A 17079-nucleotide genomic window follows, 5' to 3' on the forward strand; every position below is an offset into this window, starting at 1 on the left:
CATTAAATCTGGTCCAGATCGCTAAAGTCGTGTTCACATCTGGTCTAAACAGGGCGAAGACTCATTTTCTCATTTCCAGATTTCTTCCACGTTGGCCCAGTTCTACCTCACACTCCACCACTGACACTTTCACATCTGGTCCAGATGCCGATCAGATCCTTTTTGCCTTAGGACTCCCTGGCATTAAAATCCGTCCATCACTGGATCTGTGACTGTACTACCTTTAAAGCAAACGTCTGCAATATACACCCGTTTGCTGCGTTTTACTTTCTTTTTTTTCCGCATTTTTATCCCCTTTTCTTCCCAATTTGCTTACGTCTAATTCCAGTGTTCTTCCCTGCCCCTTGCCCAAGCCAGACTTCCACGTGCCTCCTCCGATACTTGTGGAGTCAGCCACCACTTCCTTTCACCAGAGCGTGGAGAACTTCCACAGGAAGCCGTGACGCATGCAGAGGTTCATACTAATGCTCCCGTGCTGGCCTCCCTCCCACAGACACTGCCAGTTGTGTTTGTGTGGACAATCAGCCAAGCCAGAAGAACCGCAGAGACCCGGGTTCAAACCTGGGTCCCTGGCTAGCGTCTTTTCCGCTACATCACATATGTGCTTTTACCCACTTTCCTGTTTGACATAATTCTAATCCAATCTGTGCGGACAACAGGGACAAATGTTATAAATGTTTTAACGCCAGGTCTGAACACGCTGCGGATGAAAGTTTGAAAATCCAATAATGATTCGTTTGCACATGGATATCTCCTTCAAATATTGGGTGTAAAAAAGGCCTTATTAGCAGACAGAACCAAACTGCAGATGGAACCAAAGTTTGGTCCACTTTTACTCACACTGACAATGCATAATATAGTTTAATGTGTAACAATTCACAGCTCAAGCACATGTGCAGTGGACCGCATGTGGATCCAGCACAGAGTCAGCTACTGTGACCACCCCATCCCTAAGCTACCCTATCCCTAAGCAATCTATGCCTAAACCTTTGTGTTAACTGTGTCTTGTGATATGCTGATGCTGACAGTTTGGTATCTGTTCAGATATGATGTGTTAGGATTCTTGATTGAAGTGCCACTTCTCTCCTCTTTCAGCTCCACCCACCTCTCTGAATGTTGGCCATGGGGGAGGATCCTCCGCCAATAGGAAACGTCGCACCCTTGTTGCCCCTGAGATGAACCTATCACTTGACCAGAGCGAAGGGTCCATCCTCTCCGACGACTTCCTGGATACGCCTGATGACCTGGACATCAACGTGGATGACATTGACACACCGGATGAGACAGACTCTTTAGAGTTCATTACCAATGGCAACGAGCTGGAATGGGAAGGTTGGCAACACACTGTCATCACATGATTTTAGCCCGAAGCTTTTGGAAAGGATCCCAGATGCTCCCCTTTGTTTCACATTTTAACAGTCAGATCATCTATCAAACACTTCTCTTACATATCCTAAGAACCTGTGGGACATTCATTTATAGATTTACCAGCACTTACATCTTTTTCATGGAACACTTTGTTGTCCCTAATGCCTTCATTCCTCCTCTGAACGATAAGACTCCCCTGAATGATAGGTTATATAATATATAAGATGTTGTATAAGATGTTGAAGTCATCAAAAGCTTGGCACCTAGACTAGATCTGTTTCCCCACAGATGACACCCCTGTGGCATCAGCCAAGGGTGCTCCAGGGGACGGGTCAGGGCAGGGGGGTGAGGAGCGGGACGGAGCAGGTCGACTCTGGAGGACAGTGATCATCGGAGACAAGGAGCACAGGATAGACATGCAGGTCATCAGACCTTACCTGCGTGTCGTCACTCATGGAGGTCAGTCTCACTCCGTTAGCCCTTACCGGGGTTCACGGTTACCAGCGCAGTTCTACTGAGATCAGTTTTACTCAGCATGATAAACCAAAGAGGAACTGAATCTGATTTGCTTCAGTTCAGCATAGTTTTACTGGACTGTGGCAGACTTTTACATCTATTATTCAAGACATGAGATGTAAAAGACAGAATCTACATCTGCGTTAGACAAATATGGTAGTAGTTGTAGGATGTAAGAGCTTTTAGGTTTCATTAATCATTCAAGCCATGCAATTAATATTATATGCTTGGTATTGCAGGATACTATGGTGAAGGGCTGAATGCTATCATTGTGTTTGCTGCCTGCCATCTCCCTGACAGCAGTTGTACAGACTATCATCACATCATGGAAAACCTCTTCCTGTAAGGTCACTTACTCTTCTAACAAGGCATGCTGAAATAGTAGTTAACTTTTGCTTCTCACTGTTGGTCTGCAATACTGCTGTTGATTTTTTTTTTGTCATATAATATCATGATATGACACTGTACAGAAATCCTTTTCCTGAGTTCAGTATCATAGCAAGAATAATGTCTGAATATTTTATGAAAGTCCATATCATGTGGTTTATTGCAAAAGTTGTCAAGCCTGTCATAAAACATCCAAGTCATGTATCACGGTCATAAAACATCTTCACTATACACTTAAATTGTAGTCACTTTCCTTCTAAATGACCTCCAAAAACTTAATATTGAGACATGTCATCATCAACTGATGGAAGCACCCCTAAATGTGTCATATTTCAGCTGTTAAATGTAATGTTTAATCAGGGAGCTGAATACACTGGCTCTGTGTCCATGCAGGTATGTTATTAGCAGCCTGGAGCTCTTGGTGGCTGAGGACTACATGATAATCTACCTGAACGGAGCAACTCCTCGTCGAAAAATGCCAGGCATCTCCTGGCTGAAGAGGTGCTATCAGATGATTGATAGAAGGTATGGGTATTTGATATTTTTAGGACTATTTTAATTTAAAATCTATCATAAAACATTGATGAAATCTTGGACACTTCTGAGAGAGCCATAATATGAATTTATAGATGAAAGTGTGCATTTTATGAAACTGTGGACTAAAATGTTAAATTCGCCGAAATTTTATGTAACTCCTTAAATATGTCTGAGTCGGTCTGATCATTGTTATTCCAAGGTTGAGGAAAAATCTGAAGTGTCTGATAATTGCACATCCATCTTGGTTCATCCGCACTGTTCTAGCCATCTCAAGGCCTTTTATCAGGTGAGTGTACCCACTTGTACCCCTTGTCCTTTATTTTGTTCATATGTTCAGTTCAGTGATGTTGTTCCAGTTTTGTTCATATCTCAGTCTCCCAAGGTAATGGGTAAAACACCACAAAGATTACGTAATGGTAATTGTACACAATAAGACGCTTTCACAAATTAGAAATGGAAGACAGTCAAGAAAGGAACTTTGATCAGCCAGTGAAAATAATTCAACCACAGGATAGGTTTATAACTGTTATTTTGTTGTTTTGTAGCGTAAAGTTTATGGAGAAGATCCGTTATGTTAACAGCCTGGAAGAGTTGGCTCAGATCGTACCCATGGACCACGTGCAGATCCCAGAGTGTGTCCTGCAGTGAGTACATACCAACAGCAGGGGGCGCAATTGATATGATAAATAGTAAAGCAACAAGAAAGTATGGTTTTGTACAAATCTGCAATCAGATTGTACAATGGCTTATGACAAGAGAAATTTGAACAGATTTGAGATTGAAGTAGTAGATCTCCTAAGTTTTCATTTAGAGGCAGGTTTCCACTGTGTGTCTACACATAACGAACACAGAGGATTTGATACCAAATGGAAAATTTCAAACACTTTGGCAGAGAAGAACCTCGTCACAGAATGGTCTGCCTTTCCTTTTTCAGGTATGATGAGGAGAGAATTAAAGCACACAGGGAAAGGTGAGTGCTCAGATTTCTGCATGACTTGCCTCTCTGCTGACTCTCAAATATCAGCTGTTCTTTTTCCAGGGTGTCAGGGCTGACATGAGAGATAAATCTTTGGCGTCATGTGGTTTGATAGAAACTACACTACAGTTAATTTTGCAGTTATTGATAAAGTGCGAATGTAAAGTGATACATGTGCGATTTGTCAATACATGTTGGCTTGTCTTTATTTAATTACAGAATGGAGCAAGAACAGAAACATATTGAGTCTTCATCAGCTACACAGAGGTGAATACACTCCTACATAATAAATAAAAAATTCAAATGTATTGACTTCCTTGGTATGTGTTAATATAAATAATGTAATGGATGAAGCCAATAACATGACACAATCTCTTTTATTGTAACTTACCAAGCATCACAGAAGTTCTTACTCTGGCTTTCATGCTTTGCATTCATGCCACTGACTCACATTAGAGACTTACATGCAACAGTATTCTAATGGCTAAATCTTTCGTTTGAATGCATGTTGTAGTTTTGGATTTTAGTTCTTTTACTTTTTGCATTCAAGATGGCTCTCAAAATATTTTGGTTTGTCTGAGTGGAATATAATCTCTTCTAGGCCACAGTCAGTTGCCTCAGAAGAAGGGCTCTGACACCGTGCACTAGGTAAGACCAGCCAAGAGAATGTAACAGTAGAGTCTTGCAGCAGAATTAATTTAATGACCACCGGACAGTATCACCATATTAGGACAGTTCCATGTTTGAATGGGTGCAAGCACAGGTCTCCATGGAATTTTTCAAAAGCTCCGCTACACCCTGTGTTACGTAAAGTGCATCTGCTCGTCTCTTTTAAACACTGTCGTTGCCAACGATCGATGCTATTTTTACTAGACAGGCCACTGATACGGGGCTGTAGCCGTGCAATGACGGGAGTGTTGGGAGTTTCTCTCTCTCTCTCTCTCTCTCTCTCTCTCTCTCTCTCTCTCTCTCTCTCTCTGTCTCTCTCTCTTTCTCTCTCTCTCTCTCTCTCTCTCTCTCTCTCTCTAACACCCTCTGTATCTCTCTCTCTGTCTTTCGCTCGCTCTCCCTCTGGCTCTGGGTTGCCCCAGTGATTTATTTTTGAAATCCTTGCTGTACTGACCAGTGGACTGGACTATATATCACACTGGTGGAACTGGCAGGTCATTTAATGGAATGCCTTAATAACTTGCTTGACATTCATAGTATGTGCAGAAGGCACATTCTTCAGGTCTCAGTTTCTTTTCTCTCTGATCAGTAGAAGAGGTGCGGGGGAAGATGAATGCTGGAAATGCACATAGGGAAATATACATATCATACATGATCTGTAATTGAGGATCATGTTTGCTCTGTCACTTACTATGCATATAGTCTTGATAGTTAGCGGACCTTATTCTTTATTGTATAAGTTATTTGTTGTTTATTTGTTGTTAAGTTTTATACAGATTTATTTTTTTTAATTTGCTGCTTAAAATGGCACGCAAAGTACCATATGATATAGAAATGCCGTGAAGGATCTAGCATGCATATAACATATATATATATATATATATATAATGTTATCATCTCATAATATGATTTCATTTCCTTCAATATTTTTTCTTTACAGTAAAATCATGAGCTGTAAAATCGTCGCATCTCCGTCTAAGCTCAGCTCTAACAGTTATGATAAGGAACTGGTTTGCTAAAGAGGACATATCTGAGGACAACATAAGGGGTGGCGTTCAGAAACATCATCATTATTCTACAGTCAATATCTCATATGCATCATACAAGCAGAACTGAGCCAAATACTGGCCTGTGTTGCTGCTGGATAAAGCCACAGTTAAAAAAAAAAAAAGAGGGTGAAACAGTATAACTGTGGACAGTGTTGTCAAATGTTTAGGAGCGGTGCTTTTTTGTATCAGATTGAGTTAAAAGTATTGGAACATTGTGTTACCTTTTCAGAAAAAAAAAAGAAAGACAGAAAAAGGTGTGCTCTTTCGGTGAAAAAATTCATACCAGCAGAATGGAAGATAAGCACAACAGTCAATCTTTTCTAAAGCAAAGAGGAAAAAACAATTGTAATTTATTATCAAATTGTCTTCACGTAATTTGGTTGTTCAAGTACGCAATTTTTACAGAACCGCCTCAGAATCTCTTTCTCACAGAGTGAGTAGCGTCGGGTAGTTTTCTTGTATCGTGTGCTCATATATTTCTCTCTCCATGCTGTTAGGATAATATGACAGTTGTGAAATCGAAGACATGCAGGGAGCGATCTATGGACAGTCATGTGTGCTGTTAAGGTTACAATTCAGTTCATTAATGTAATATCTGTGGGTACTGATACGCTATCATTGGGTTACCCTGCTGTGTGTAGTACATACTGTATATTTTTCTTATCACCAGTGAGGATTTATCCTCTGTTATTGTACTGTAGATATTTTAATGAGTCTCTGGGTGTGTGGTATATGAAATACTCCAGCAGACTTGTCTGGACAGACTTCTGTAACACCGTCATCATGTCCATTACCTCTTTCACCAGGGAAACTAACTTTTTTCTCCATGTTACGGTGTTTCCCCCCATGATGGTATCACAAAGAGTAATTTGATGACATTTAACTGCCTGCAACTATGAAATGTTAATATATATATATATATATTAACATATATATTATATACAACATACTGATAGTGAACAACATACTGATAGCCAAAGATACAGGGTCATTTTGGGGTGGTGCTGTGACGTTAAGGGAGTCATGCAGGTTTCTAGCATGTCATGCAGTGCATTATGACTGTACAACATCATCAGAGTGTCACTAAGTCGTTATATATAATGTACATGATCATTCTGTATGTATAATGTATGTAAACAATTGCATTTTGAATTCTGTTTCATAGATGATATATTATTTTGTGCATAGAGTGAAGTGATTTACTGACACATTCAAAACATAATAATAAAACTGTAAATGTCAAGTCTTGGATTTTTCATTATGAGCAACTGTATTTTCCATTTCTATTGTTACATTTGACCAAAAAAAAAAAAAAGATATTTAGCCCCTTAAACATCCATAACATCCAGCCGAGCATTTTAAAAGCTAAGTTTAATTATGAAATTGCACACATGTATTGTATTTTGTTGAATTTGCCTCCACTTTAAAACTCTTCAGCATTTCCTGAATAGAGGGCTTACTGAGCTTACTGATCTCACCTATCACAAAGAGCAGATGAGAGCGGAAAGTTCACAAAACAACGTTTATATTGCCACGGGATCTCAAAAAATGTTTCATAAATATGACGAAAGGGCAGCAACAATAAACAGTCACACTGCTACGAAAAAGTCCATGGTCACATGGTCTTTTATTGTCATAAGAAGCTGTAAGAAGCATAGCTTCCTATCTTGATAGCACTGAGTGTATTTCAGTACATTTGTGCAAGTAACCAAAAACAGACTTGTTACTTCTGTCATACCCCGAAGGCTTTATGACTTAGAGTGTTTATAACTGTATTGTTTGGGAAATATTGTATTTTATGGTGTGAGAATACCATCCTGTTCTGCTGCAACAGGTAATGAGAAAATGAAATCTTAGTCAAGTCACACAGACTGACATTTTCCTCTTCGGCAATTGCTTTTCACACAACTGTTGATAAAATAAGAGATGAGAGAGAGAGAGAGAGAGAGAGAGAGAGAGAGAGAGAAGTCTTAGATAAGGGTCGGTCTTGTTCTCCCACCATCTTGTTGCATGTACACAAAACCTTGCTCAGATCTTCCCACTCTACTGTGAAAAAAAAGAGGGCAGATCATTTAAATTCCTGAATCATTTAAATTCCTGGAAAAGTGCAATTAAGATAGCAATCGCAAATACTCTGAGGTTTCCGAGCTAATTGTTCACATAGATAGCTTTTGCCATACACCTAAACTATAAAAAGCCATTGAGTGTTTAATTTCCCTGTGTGTGGTATTAGGCTAAGCCCTGCCTCATGTCTTTTGAAGGATAGAACACCTCCTACTCAATGCTTTGTTCTTATCTGTAGTGCAATAACAGTGGTTATCATTAAAACATGGTAAGTTTAAGTACACAGTTCACAGATATGATAAGAACACAAATCCCACATGTAACCCTTGCCAGTTAACTGTGTCCGCTTCATCTCAGCCATGACTCAACGAAATACATCAAAGAAAAATATCTGTTCAAAATCTTCCTTAAAAGAGATAACAGTGACACCAGTCAGCTCTCCCAAGTTGTCGTGCTCTAAAGCACATCTCCTTAAAAAAAATGAAAATGAAAGGCATTGAGATAAAAGATTCTAAACTAAATAAAAACAAAATTTATTGTAAATTTCTGTATACACCTCACGGAAAAGAAACACAGTGATGACTCAGACCACATTCAACTGGAAAAGCTTTGCTGATGGTAGCATCCATAAACAGAGAATTTCAGTTTAATGGTGTTAAGAGAAACAATGATTTGGCTTTTACCTATAGGACATTAGGTTGACCCTGATGACTCTCACTTCTGAGATGTACATGATCAGTCTAGGGCAGTCACATGTCCGCGGGCCAGGGTTGTAGACTTATGAGTTGCATCAGAAGCATCTGTGACGTGAACAGTAGCCACACACCGAGCCAAATATAGCATGAAACCTGGAACCAGTGCAGGCCGGCATAAGTACGGAAGTTTTTCCAAAACCCTGGGGAAATTCTCACTTCCTGTGCCAACTTCGTTTCTAGTTGCAGCCGTTAAGGAATTGGAAGCACTTAAACCAGCAACTGGAAAATGGAATTGTAAATGTCATGGTTTTATAGTAGCTCCATGCACATATGATGTAAAGCCTTTCATAGTGTAGTAATCATATACAGATACATACACATATGTATCATATACATATATAGACTATAACTTTATAAATGTCAGTCATATACATATATAGACTGTAACTTTTCATGACACTGTGTTTCTTTTCATGATACCACAGCTGTCACAACAAATTTGTCAACTATTTTTCAACTGTGATCAGTTGACTGATCTTATGATCAGATGACCAGACATGAAGAGCTGGAGCGAACAAGTACAGTAAAACTGACCATGTAAAATATTAAATCAGGGATAAGTCAGGTTTCAGTTGAAAAACTCAACACAGATCTATAATATGCAGAACCCACTAAGCACTAATTCATTTTAGTCTTAATCCCATTTCTCTTCTGGCGAAAAGTATTTAAACATAAATATTTAGACTCCACAGCAGAATGGAAAATTTCATAACTCCATTAAGAAAGGGGGTTTATTATTATTTCTACATTATATTTGTGGCATAAGGCAATTTTTAATCCTTTTTTATGAATAGTGTGCCATAAGAATTACAGGCTGCAATAACCTCATTCATGTAGAAAATGAATGACACATAAAAATTTAGCTTGAAAATTAAACAATATCCTTAAAAGTTTCGTTATTTTTTAGGAGTTGCACTATTCATCTTTGATGACAATTTCATTTTGAATGTGTCACTGATAAACGTAATAATGTTCTTACTACACATAGCTCATCCCTCTTCCAAAGGCAACGACCATACCCTGTGCTTTGAATCAGTAATAAACACAGTTTCTACGTGATAAGCGGCATGATATCTTGTACATTTCCACTGTTTGAGAACTTCAAACATACTTTTTTCAAGAGTCGATCAGCCCTCAGCGGTGGTAATACGTGCTGACAGATAAAGAACGACAGGTGCAAAGTTGGATCTTTGCCGTTATGCAAATTCAATGAGACGGTACAAACATTGGTTGGATAACGGCGATGGACAGTGGTGTGTGATTGGTCAGAGTAATTGAACCTCATTGGCGAAGAGTGAGCACGAGTGACCTGTACCCAAAATGACGTATACTCAAAAGGTCTATAAATTGCTTAAGAAACCCTAGTCTATCAATGAAGTAGTAAGGACTGGTGGTCATTGGGGGAAGATAGGAGGAAGACTGCTAAAAGCATTCCTAGGCCTTTCCTAATTGGTCTATAATTCGTTTGTTTTAGGAGTTATCTCCGTATTATTTGTTCCTTAGTAAAGACCAAGCTAAAGAGATCAAAATGAAGTGCATCATTGGAATCGGAGGGTAAGTAGGAAACCCCAGTATCATAGAGGCATTCTAACTTGAATCGTTTCTCGTTGCAACTGCTTTTTCCACAGCTAACTATTACATCAGTTACTACAGTTGCTGTGGTCTGAGTAGATTAATAGAAATTCCAAAGTTCTGAACTTTCGATTGTGCTGCCTAGATTACTTTATGTAAGTAAATAAATGAGTGCACAGTGAAAAATCTTAGTGATCTCACAGCTTCTTGTCTCTTTCGTTAATAGCGTAACCAATGGTGGGAAAACAACTCTGACAAATCGACTTCTCAAGTCATTACCGAATTGTTGTGTGATACATCAAGACGACTTTTTCAAGGTACTGACAGACACGAGCCTTTTCATTTGTTTTTTCACTTTTATTTTTCTGTGTTTGTGAAGTCAGTTGATGTCTTGGTCATTAGAAGTTTTCCTACTAAGCCTCACGGTAACCGTAAGATTCCATTGATTCTTGGAAAGCCATTTGCTTTGTAGAAAACGGTCTGCAGCAGTACCAGGATATTATACTGACGCTAGATGTAAATGCACAGATTTTGTCTGTTGTTTAAGTAGATATATTGTACATGTTTGACGTGGCGTGTGGTATTAAAACACATATGCTGATGTTCTCCTGGACAGCCAACCTCAAAACACAGAGATGAAATGATCTGCATGATCAACAGCAGAAAGAATACATTATAGAATCACTACCATCGATCTTCACAGTAAAACCAATGGCAGTGATTCTAATCCTTTTATAAATGAGTTCACACAGTCTCTCGTGTTCAACCGCTATTTAGCAGTGGACTTGGCCTTCACCATACCTCTGAAGCCAAAAATATGTTTGTTATCTCAGTAATATAGCAGTAGCAGCCATACATTCTACACACTTGGCCCGCTGTCATCACTACAACTATATGAATATAATCATAAAGTTTTAGGAGGTTACTATATTTCAAAAACATTTTACAAGCTAAAATCATATGAGTCTTTTCCCATCAGTCTAAACTAGAGTACATATTGTCCCAATGATCTGTGCCCAGTCCAGTAAGACTTTTAGTGGAGAATGTGCCTAAGGGGTACATTGAATCATAGTTTTCAAAAAGGGTCGTACCGACTAAAGCAATCACCTTTAGCCTGAGGGCTTGGCGTCTCATGTCCAGGTGAGATCAGCACTGCCTGAACAGTCTGCAGCAATGTTTTATTGGTCACTGTTATTGCAGCCCCAAGATCAAATAGAGGTCGGGGAAGACGGCTTTAGACAGTGGGATGGTAAGAGTGGATTTCGCTGTAGGAAACCAGTAATGTATTTTCACCTTTCCATGACCATAATGTTTGTTTTCTGTAACATGTCCTAAATCCAAATTAGTCAAATAATTTGAGTATCATTATTTTAACATGAAGTAATATCACCTCTCTTAATAAAAAAAAAAAAAAAAAAAAAAAAAGAGAAGCAGAGAGTGAAGTAAAAAGTTTTTTTTTCCCATAGGCATTGTTCTGGTTTCCTGGCTTGTGAGACACGTTTTTCTCTGTTTGCTTGTTTTGTACAGTGATCACAGCTCTGGATATGGAGGCTATGGTAAACACTGTGAAAGGCTGGATTGAGAACCCAGTGAAGTTTGCCCGTTCACACGGCGTCAATGTTTCACCTCTACCAGAGGAATCTGATCCTGAGAATGAGATCCATATTCTCATTGTAGAGGGATTTCTGCTCTACAACTACCAGTATGTCTCCCTCACACCCATCTATACCACTGTCACTAATTCACAGATATCACAGAGCTTGATAACAGACTCTCTAATCTACAATTTTTGTTGTCTTTTGCTTCTTTCTGTCTCTTTAGACCTTTGATTGACATATACAACAAATGTTATTATGTCACCATTCCATATGAGGAGTGCAAAAGGAGAAGAAGGTAAGACGCTTTTCAACTGATTAATATGTACATGTACAAGAGATTATGTGTAAATGACATGAAATATATAATAAAAAATGTTCCTCTCTCCCGTGTTCAGCACAAGGACATACACAGTCCCTGACCCTCCTGGTCTGTTTGACGGCCATGTGTGGCCAATGTACTTGAAGCACAGGAAAGAGATGGAGAACAACTGCAGGGCTATTCGTAAGTACATAGAACAGACCCACTGATAATATCACTGATATATAATAGTATATCTATACACTTTATAGTATAGAGTGTATAGATATAGTATTTCAGTAATCTGACATTAAAATGATCTAAAGTAGGTGGAAGGAGACCAATGTTGTTTAAGAAATCGCATTTGGGTCAAATTTTTTTATGTCTGATGTGTGCCCCCAGAATATCTTGATGGCACAAAATCCAAGGATGAAATCTACAGCCAAGTGTATGAAGACATCCAGAACACCCTGCTGAACAGTTTATAGGTAAATGCTTTATCCATCCATTTCATTCATCATCTGATCCTTTCTTACTGTCACTGCTAATAACTTTTCGTTTTGATCTCTTTACAGCAGGAAGACTGGACATCTGAAGACACTTGTGTATAGAATTGTAAATATGCTCATTTAAGTTAAACACCTCTGCCATTAAGGTATTTTTTTGTAAATAATATCTTAAAGTATTTTATTTTCAACTTGTGCAAAAGTCTGTGCTTTTTTATTGTTGAGTTAAATGTATGTTTTCTTTTATAAGTGAATATTATGTCTGGACTGTGTAGTGGAATGACTGCTAATTGTTCTTATTGTACTGTAACCTAATGTCATAGAAAAATTGTGTGTCTTCAATCAAAAAGGCATTTGAATCCAGTCTATGTGTCATGTCTTTATTGATAGTCCATGAGAACAAGTACATATATTTAAATAATAATAATAAATAAATAATAATAAATAAATAAGTTTCAACAACCAAGTGATATTATGGTCTTATTTTGAACATTGTAGATGCAGAACATGTTTGAACCATAGTGATTTGTGATATTGAACCACAAATTTTAACATAAATGTAGTAATAGAAACAAAACACTAGTGAACTAAACAAATATATCAAAACCTCAGCAAATCGAAACTCTGATCAGGCACAGTAAAATACCAGATTACACCTTCAATTTGATAAATCATTTTATTCAAAAAACAAAGTAAAACTGCAATATGCAGGGAGCATACACTGTACTTTCCAGTGCCAATATTCACTAACCCAGATATTTAACAGCAACCCTACATGAATTAATGGATTAACAAATTGCTTAGTAAATATGTGAACAATCTAGCATAGTACTGAACAACATACTGTTGGATATCATAGACAAACTGCAGCTTAAGAAACAGCATTTACTGTATCACATTAAATCTTGGGAATGACATTGAGGATTTTGACTTATTAAACTGCCACGTGATATGTGAGACTAATGATAAGACCTTGATAAGCCTCTTAGCAAAATGACTCACACCACAGTTTTATAAAGATACCAAGAACAATTCAAACATGAGATAAACTCTTAACCATATAGCAACATTGACCGTGTTACCATCAACTGTATTGACCATGTTGTATCAAAGATTAAACTTTTACAGCAGAGGAAAGTCACAAAAGGAGGAAGTGGTGAAGCAAATATGAAAACTCTTACCGGCTGTATGTTATGGCATTTAAAATAGCTTGGGAAGGCCACTTGTGTCTTGTGATACATTGTCAGAAGGGTTGACGTGCCAACTGGGAGTGGGCAGCTGAAAGGGGGGGGGGGGGGGTTTATATTTTAGTCCAGATACCAGCAGTGTCAGGAGGGGAAAGTGGCCTCTTTAAATAGAAGGGCACACGTCTCTGACCACTTCTCCTCGCCCTTATCTTCATACCCACACTCACCCCTGACTCAGGGCCAGCTGCCTCACTCCTCACCCACAATGCCTTGCAAGGGGGGGAAAGGTGAGAACTGGGATGGCCTTTTCTCACACGTCACACTAGCAGAGAGTGGGGTCAACTATCATGTACTTTTTTCTGCAACGTAAATTGGTAAATTCACACCACGACGTGCCATGGGATCCACCTTTTTTTTTTGTTACATAAAATGTTCCAGACACTGTTTCATGACAGCATGTGTTGGTCAGAACTCTGAGGGAACCTTTCTTGAAAGGACAGGAAGGAACTGGTCATAACTGACATTGTCTTGTATTTCTTTAATCAAGGTTATGTAGGGCATAGGACAGCTGCCAAAAGCTACTGTTGGCATGTCATTAATCCACTCGTGAACAGTTTGGCATAGTCACATATAGAGAAGAAGACTGGTGGTCATCACGTCCTTCATAGTATTGACCAGTGGTAGCAAATATACCCCCCGAGGGTTTATGTTCCACCCCAAAATTAATACTGTTGGTTTGGCTATCATGTACATGTATATTAAAGTAGGATCAAAACTAAATATTGTTGTAAATGCATATTAGGTACCAGGTAAACATACTCACTAAAAACCCATTCACACATTCACACAGAAACAAGATAGAATGCTATGCTTGAATGAAAATGAGGCTCCATTCTGTTATTCAACTCTTACAATAACTTCATGGTCACCTTCATGATGTTATTGAATGACATCCCACAGTAAACTTCACCAGTGAGTGTCATTCTACTGATACCAACATAACAAAGAATATGCTATAAAAATAGGTTGTCACGCACTCTCATACCTCAGATAGCCCCACTACCAGACCTACCCTTTAGAGCAGCTGTGTGAATGTATGAGATATATGTTTTATATTTGTTAAATGACTCAATATATTTTCAGTCCTCACTAATGTATCCAAATAGAGCCAAGCTAGCTCTTTAAATCAATTAAGTAAAGCTGATGTAAAGGATGTCAGCTTGTGCTGCAGTCCTAGGATGCTTTTTTTAAATATGTTTTTCTATATGAGGTCCTTCATTGGCTTTGAATATGCCATGTGACATTTAGAGACTTATTTCAATGTACCTTACACACGAAACACAAAACAAATCAATATGCAGGCACATCTTAAAATAACATGTTCCCAGTTCCTGTCTCATAATGTTTGGCTGTGTCAGTGGTTTATGTGACATGGTATGATTGATTATCATCACTGAGCTCGTCCAAACTTCATGGAAAAGTACTGCAATAGACGAGCTCTTGAGCAATACTGTGAACCGCTTATTTCTGTCTGAAATGCGCTGGGTTTGTCTACGAACCGTTTCTTACCTTTCAGACCAGTAGAGCTTGGAATACAGAATTTAATTTCTCACGACCTTACCTATTCAAAAGAGAACGTTTGTTTATTTGGAGCTGTTCTTACATCTAATGTAAGCAATGACATTTCTCGATGTCAAAGTGAAAATAAAGCAGCCAAGTGTCAAACACGTGGTTACCGTTCGGTAGGTACTGTATGTCACAGGTTTCAGCAGACATTTTTATTGATTGAGAACATGAGACTACATTAACACGTGTATGGCTCATAACTCAGCGATCATAAAATCTGACAATCAGTGATACCACTAACAGGGTCTCGTGTTAATATTCAACCACTCCCCTTTAACGAATCATTTCCAAGGTCAAACTAGAGCTTGTTTCACGAAATATATTCCTGTCTGATATGTTTTTACAACTGAAAAAAAATTAATAAGTCTTTAAAAATACCCTTGTGTCATTACGAACATAAACAGCACACTCAAGACCGACTCATGGTTTGACTGGAATGGTTTGCAAACAATAACCTATAGAGGGTTCTTTATTGCACTTCAACTGGGTCAATAAACAAGTTGACTCTTGATCATTTAGTAACCCGTGTTATGTCCCATGGATATAGTTTTGATAAAAATCGTGTTGTTTGATCAATATCGATTACGAACAAACGTATCTCGTGTGAAAAATGTAATCCCGTAATACTCTCTACATCCGTTGCTATGCTCCTTTGTATGCGTTTTGCTTCGAACTTAAAGCTTTACTTAAAGCTTGTCCCTTGGTGGTTAGATGGTCACAGCGGAGAACGATAGTACCCTACTGCGTTAGGTCCTTAGAGGAGTAATTCAGCATTCGTTGTCTCACCTGATGTAATGGTTCCTCATGATCAGATGTTAAGTATAGGTGACCTTCAGCCCATCGGGCACTATCATTTAGTTGGATACTCCTTTAGTTGATGTGAAATTTTTCTCTACGCGGCTTCGGGTGTATGGGAAAAGAGGACAGGTATATTCCTTTTGGGATTTCTTGTTGTAAAACCAATAAAGACCATCTTCGTTTAATCACACAAGAGGCAAAGATCAGTGCAGCCCTGGATACCTAGATTTATGAAATGAAATATATTCAAAGCGTAGAAACATTAGTTTAATGTCGGGAGCAACACACGGGGAAAACTTTATTTACATACGTTAAATGTGTTTCATGAAAACAACCAGGAGCGTCAACACATTTCCAACATTTTATTTTCGACATCTGTGCTACTTATGCCAATTAAAACAGACAAGTTCAAACTTTGTGGCAGCAACAACTTTTGTGGTGATTTGTTTACTCATTTTCACCTTTAGACACACAAGTAAATACTCAATGTAATGAGTTATACTTACTGTAGGCTAAACTTTGTATCTTAGTATCCTGCTCAGGGGTAGTATCTTGTGCCAAACAGTGTGTATGGATCCGCTCCTCTTATACATCCTAACTCAAGGGGCGTTCCCGGGCTTATTTTGGAAAGTCTCAACTTTCCAGTTAATAATAGCCGTAAGACACCTCGTGTACTTTTGCCCTATTTGGCTCGCAAGTTGAGCCAATAATTTCCCAGACGCGACAGACAGGAATCTTAGTCTGTGTCGACCTGGCTAGTGAAAGACTTCGCTCAGGACGCTACACAAAGTGCATACGCTCTCAGTGTCGATCTCAGGACACTTCTTTGTCGCCCTCATTGGATCACAGGTGTTCTTTAATAGGCACAAATTAAGCTGCTTTGTGCAACGAGCACGTCAAATTCCAGTCTCTGTCTGTTTAACCAATAAAGATGTCGTACTGTATGAAATGTAGCATATGATATTTTCGTTTGGCTCCCATTAACACTCATTAACAAGATGGATAGGCCTACCTGATGTAAGATACACCGCATTAACAAGACAAGCCTCAAACTTTGGTTGGTCAGGATTAGAAATGAGGATGGGAATGTGTGAATGTAGCAACCGAGCCTCTCCATTTTAACACAGCCGACATTTGAGGGTAATGCATTACAGTAAATGTACACAAAACTAT

General features: G+C 38.6%; 2 protein-coding genes across 3 annotated transcripts in view; both read left to right on the forward strand.

Moving 5' to 3' along the window:
* atcayb (ATCAY kinesin light chain interacting caytaxin b) overlaps positions 1–3782 on the forward strand; it is a 6031-nt gene extending 2249 nt beyond the window's left edge. The window contains exons 3-9 of the mRNA XM_030774529.1: positions 1096–1332; positions 1657–1827; positions 2124–2226; positions 2665–2796; positions 3008–3094; positions 3354–3452; positions 3743–3782. Coding sequence (XP_030630389.1) covers positions 1096–1332; positions 1657–1827; positions 2124–2226; positions 2665–2796; positions 3008–3094; positions 3354–3452; positions 3743–3782 — 869 coding nt within the window. The remainder of the gene's footprint in view (positions 1–1095; positions 1333–1656; positions 1828–2123; positions 2227–2664; positions 2797–3007; positions 3095–3353; positions 3453–3742) is intronic.
* Positions 3783–9849: 6067 nt separating this feature from the next.
* nmrk2 (nicotinamide riboside kinase 2) lies at positions 9850–12277 on the forward strand. 2 transcript variants are annotated; one of them, XM_030774251.1, is made up of 7 exons: positions 9850–9875; positions 10120–10210; positions 11058–11142; positions 11421–11595; positions 11715–11786; positions 11887–11993; positions 12192–12277. In XM_030774251.1, exons 1-7 carry the CDS (start codon positions 9850–9852, stop codon positions 12275–12277), a joined length of 642 nt encoding a protein of 213 aa, XP_030630111.1. The 2 variants fall into 2 exon arrangements, with proteins under 2 accessions (XP_030630111.1, XP_030630112.1); XM_030774252.1 differs by having other exon boundaries at positions 11094–11142.
* The last annotated feature ends 4802 nt before the right edge of the window (positions 12278–17079 follow it).

Source organism: Chanos chanos, chromosome 5 (genome assembly GCF_902362185.1).
Source record: "Chanos chanos chromosome 5, fChaCha1.1, whole genome shotgun sequence".
NCBI classification, from domain to species: Eukaryota; Metazoa; Chordata; class Actinopteri; order Gonorynchiformes; family Chanidae; genus Chanos; species Chanos chanos.

Excerpts from the sequence above, each read along its gene's own strand:
- nmrk2 (XM_030774251.1), top strand. The coding sequence starts at position 9,850 with ATGAAGTGCATCATTGGAATCGGAGG. Across the intron at positions 11,143-11,420 it reads CGGCTTTAGACAGTGGGATG|TGATCACAGCTCTGGATATG; the intron begins GTAAGAGTGGAT and ends TGTTTTGTACAG. Across the intron at positions 11,787-11,886 it reads GAGTGCAAAAGGAGAAGAAG|CACAAGGACATACACAGTCC; the intron begins GTAAGACGCTTT and ends TCCCGTGTTCAG.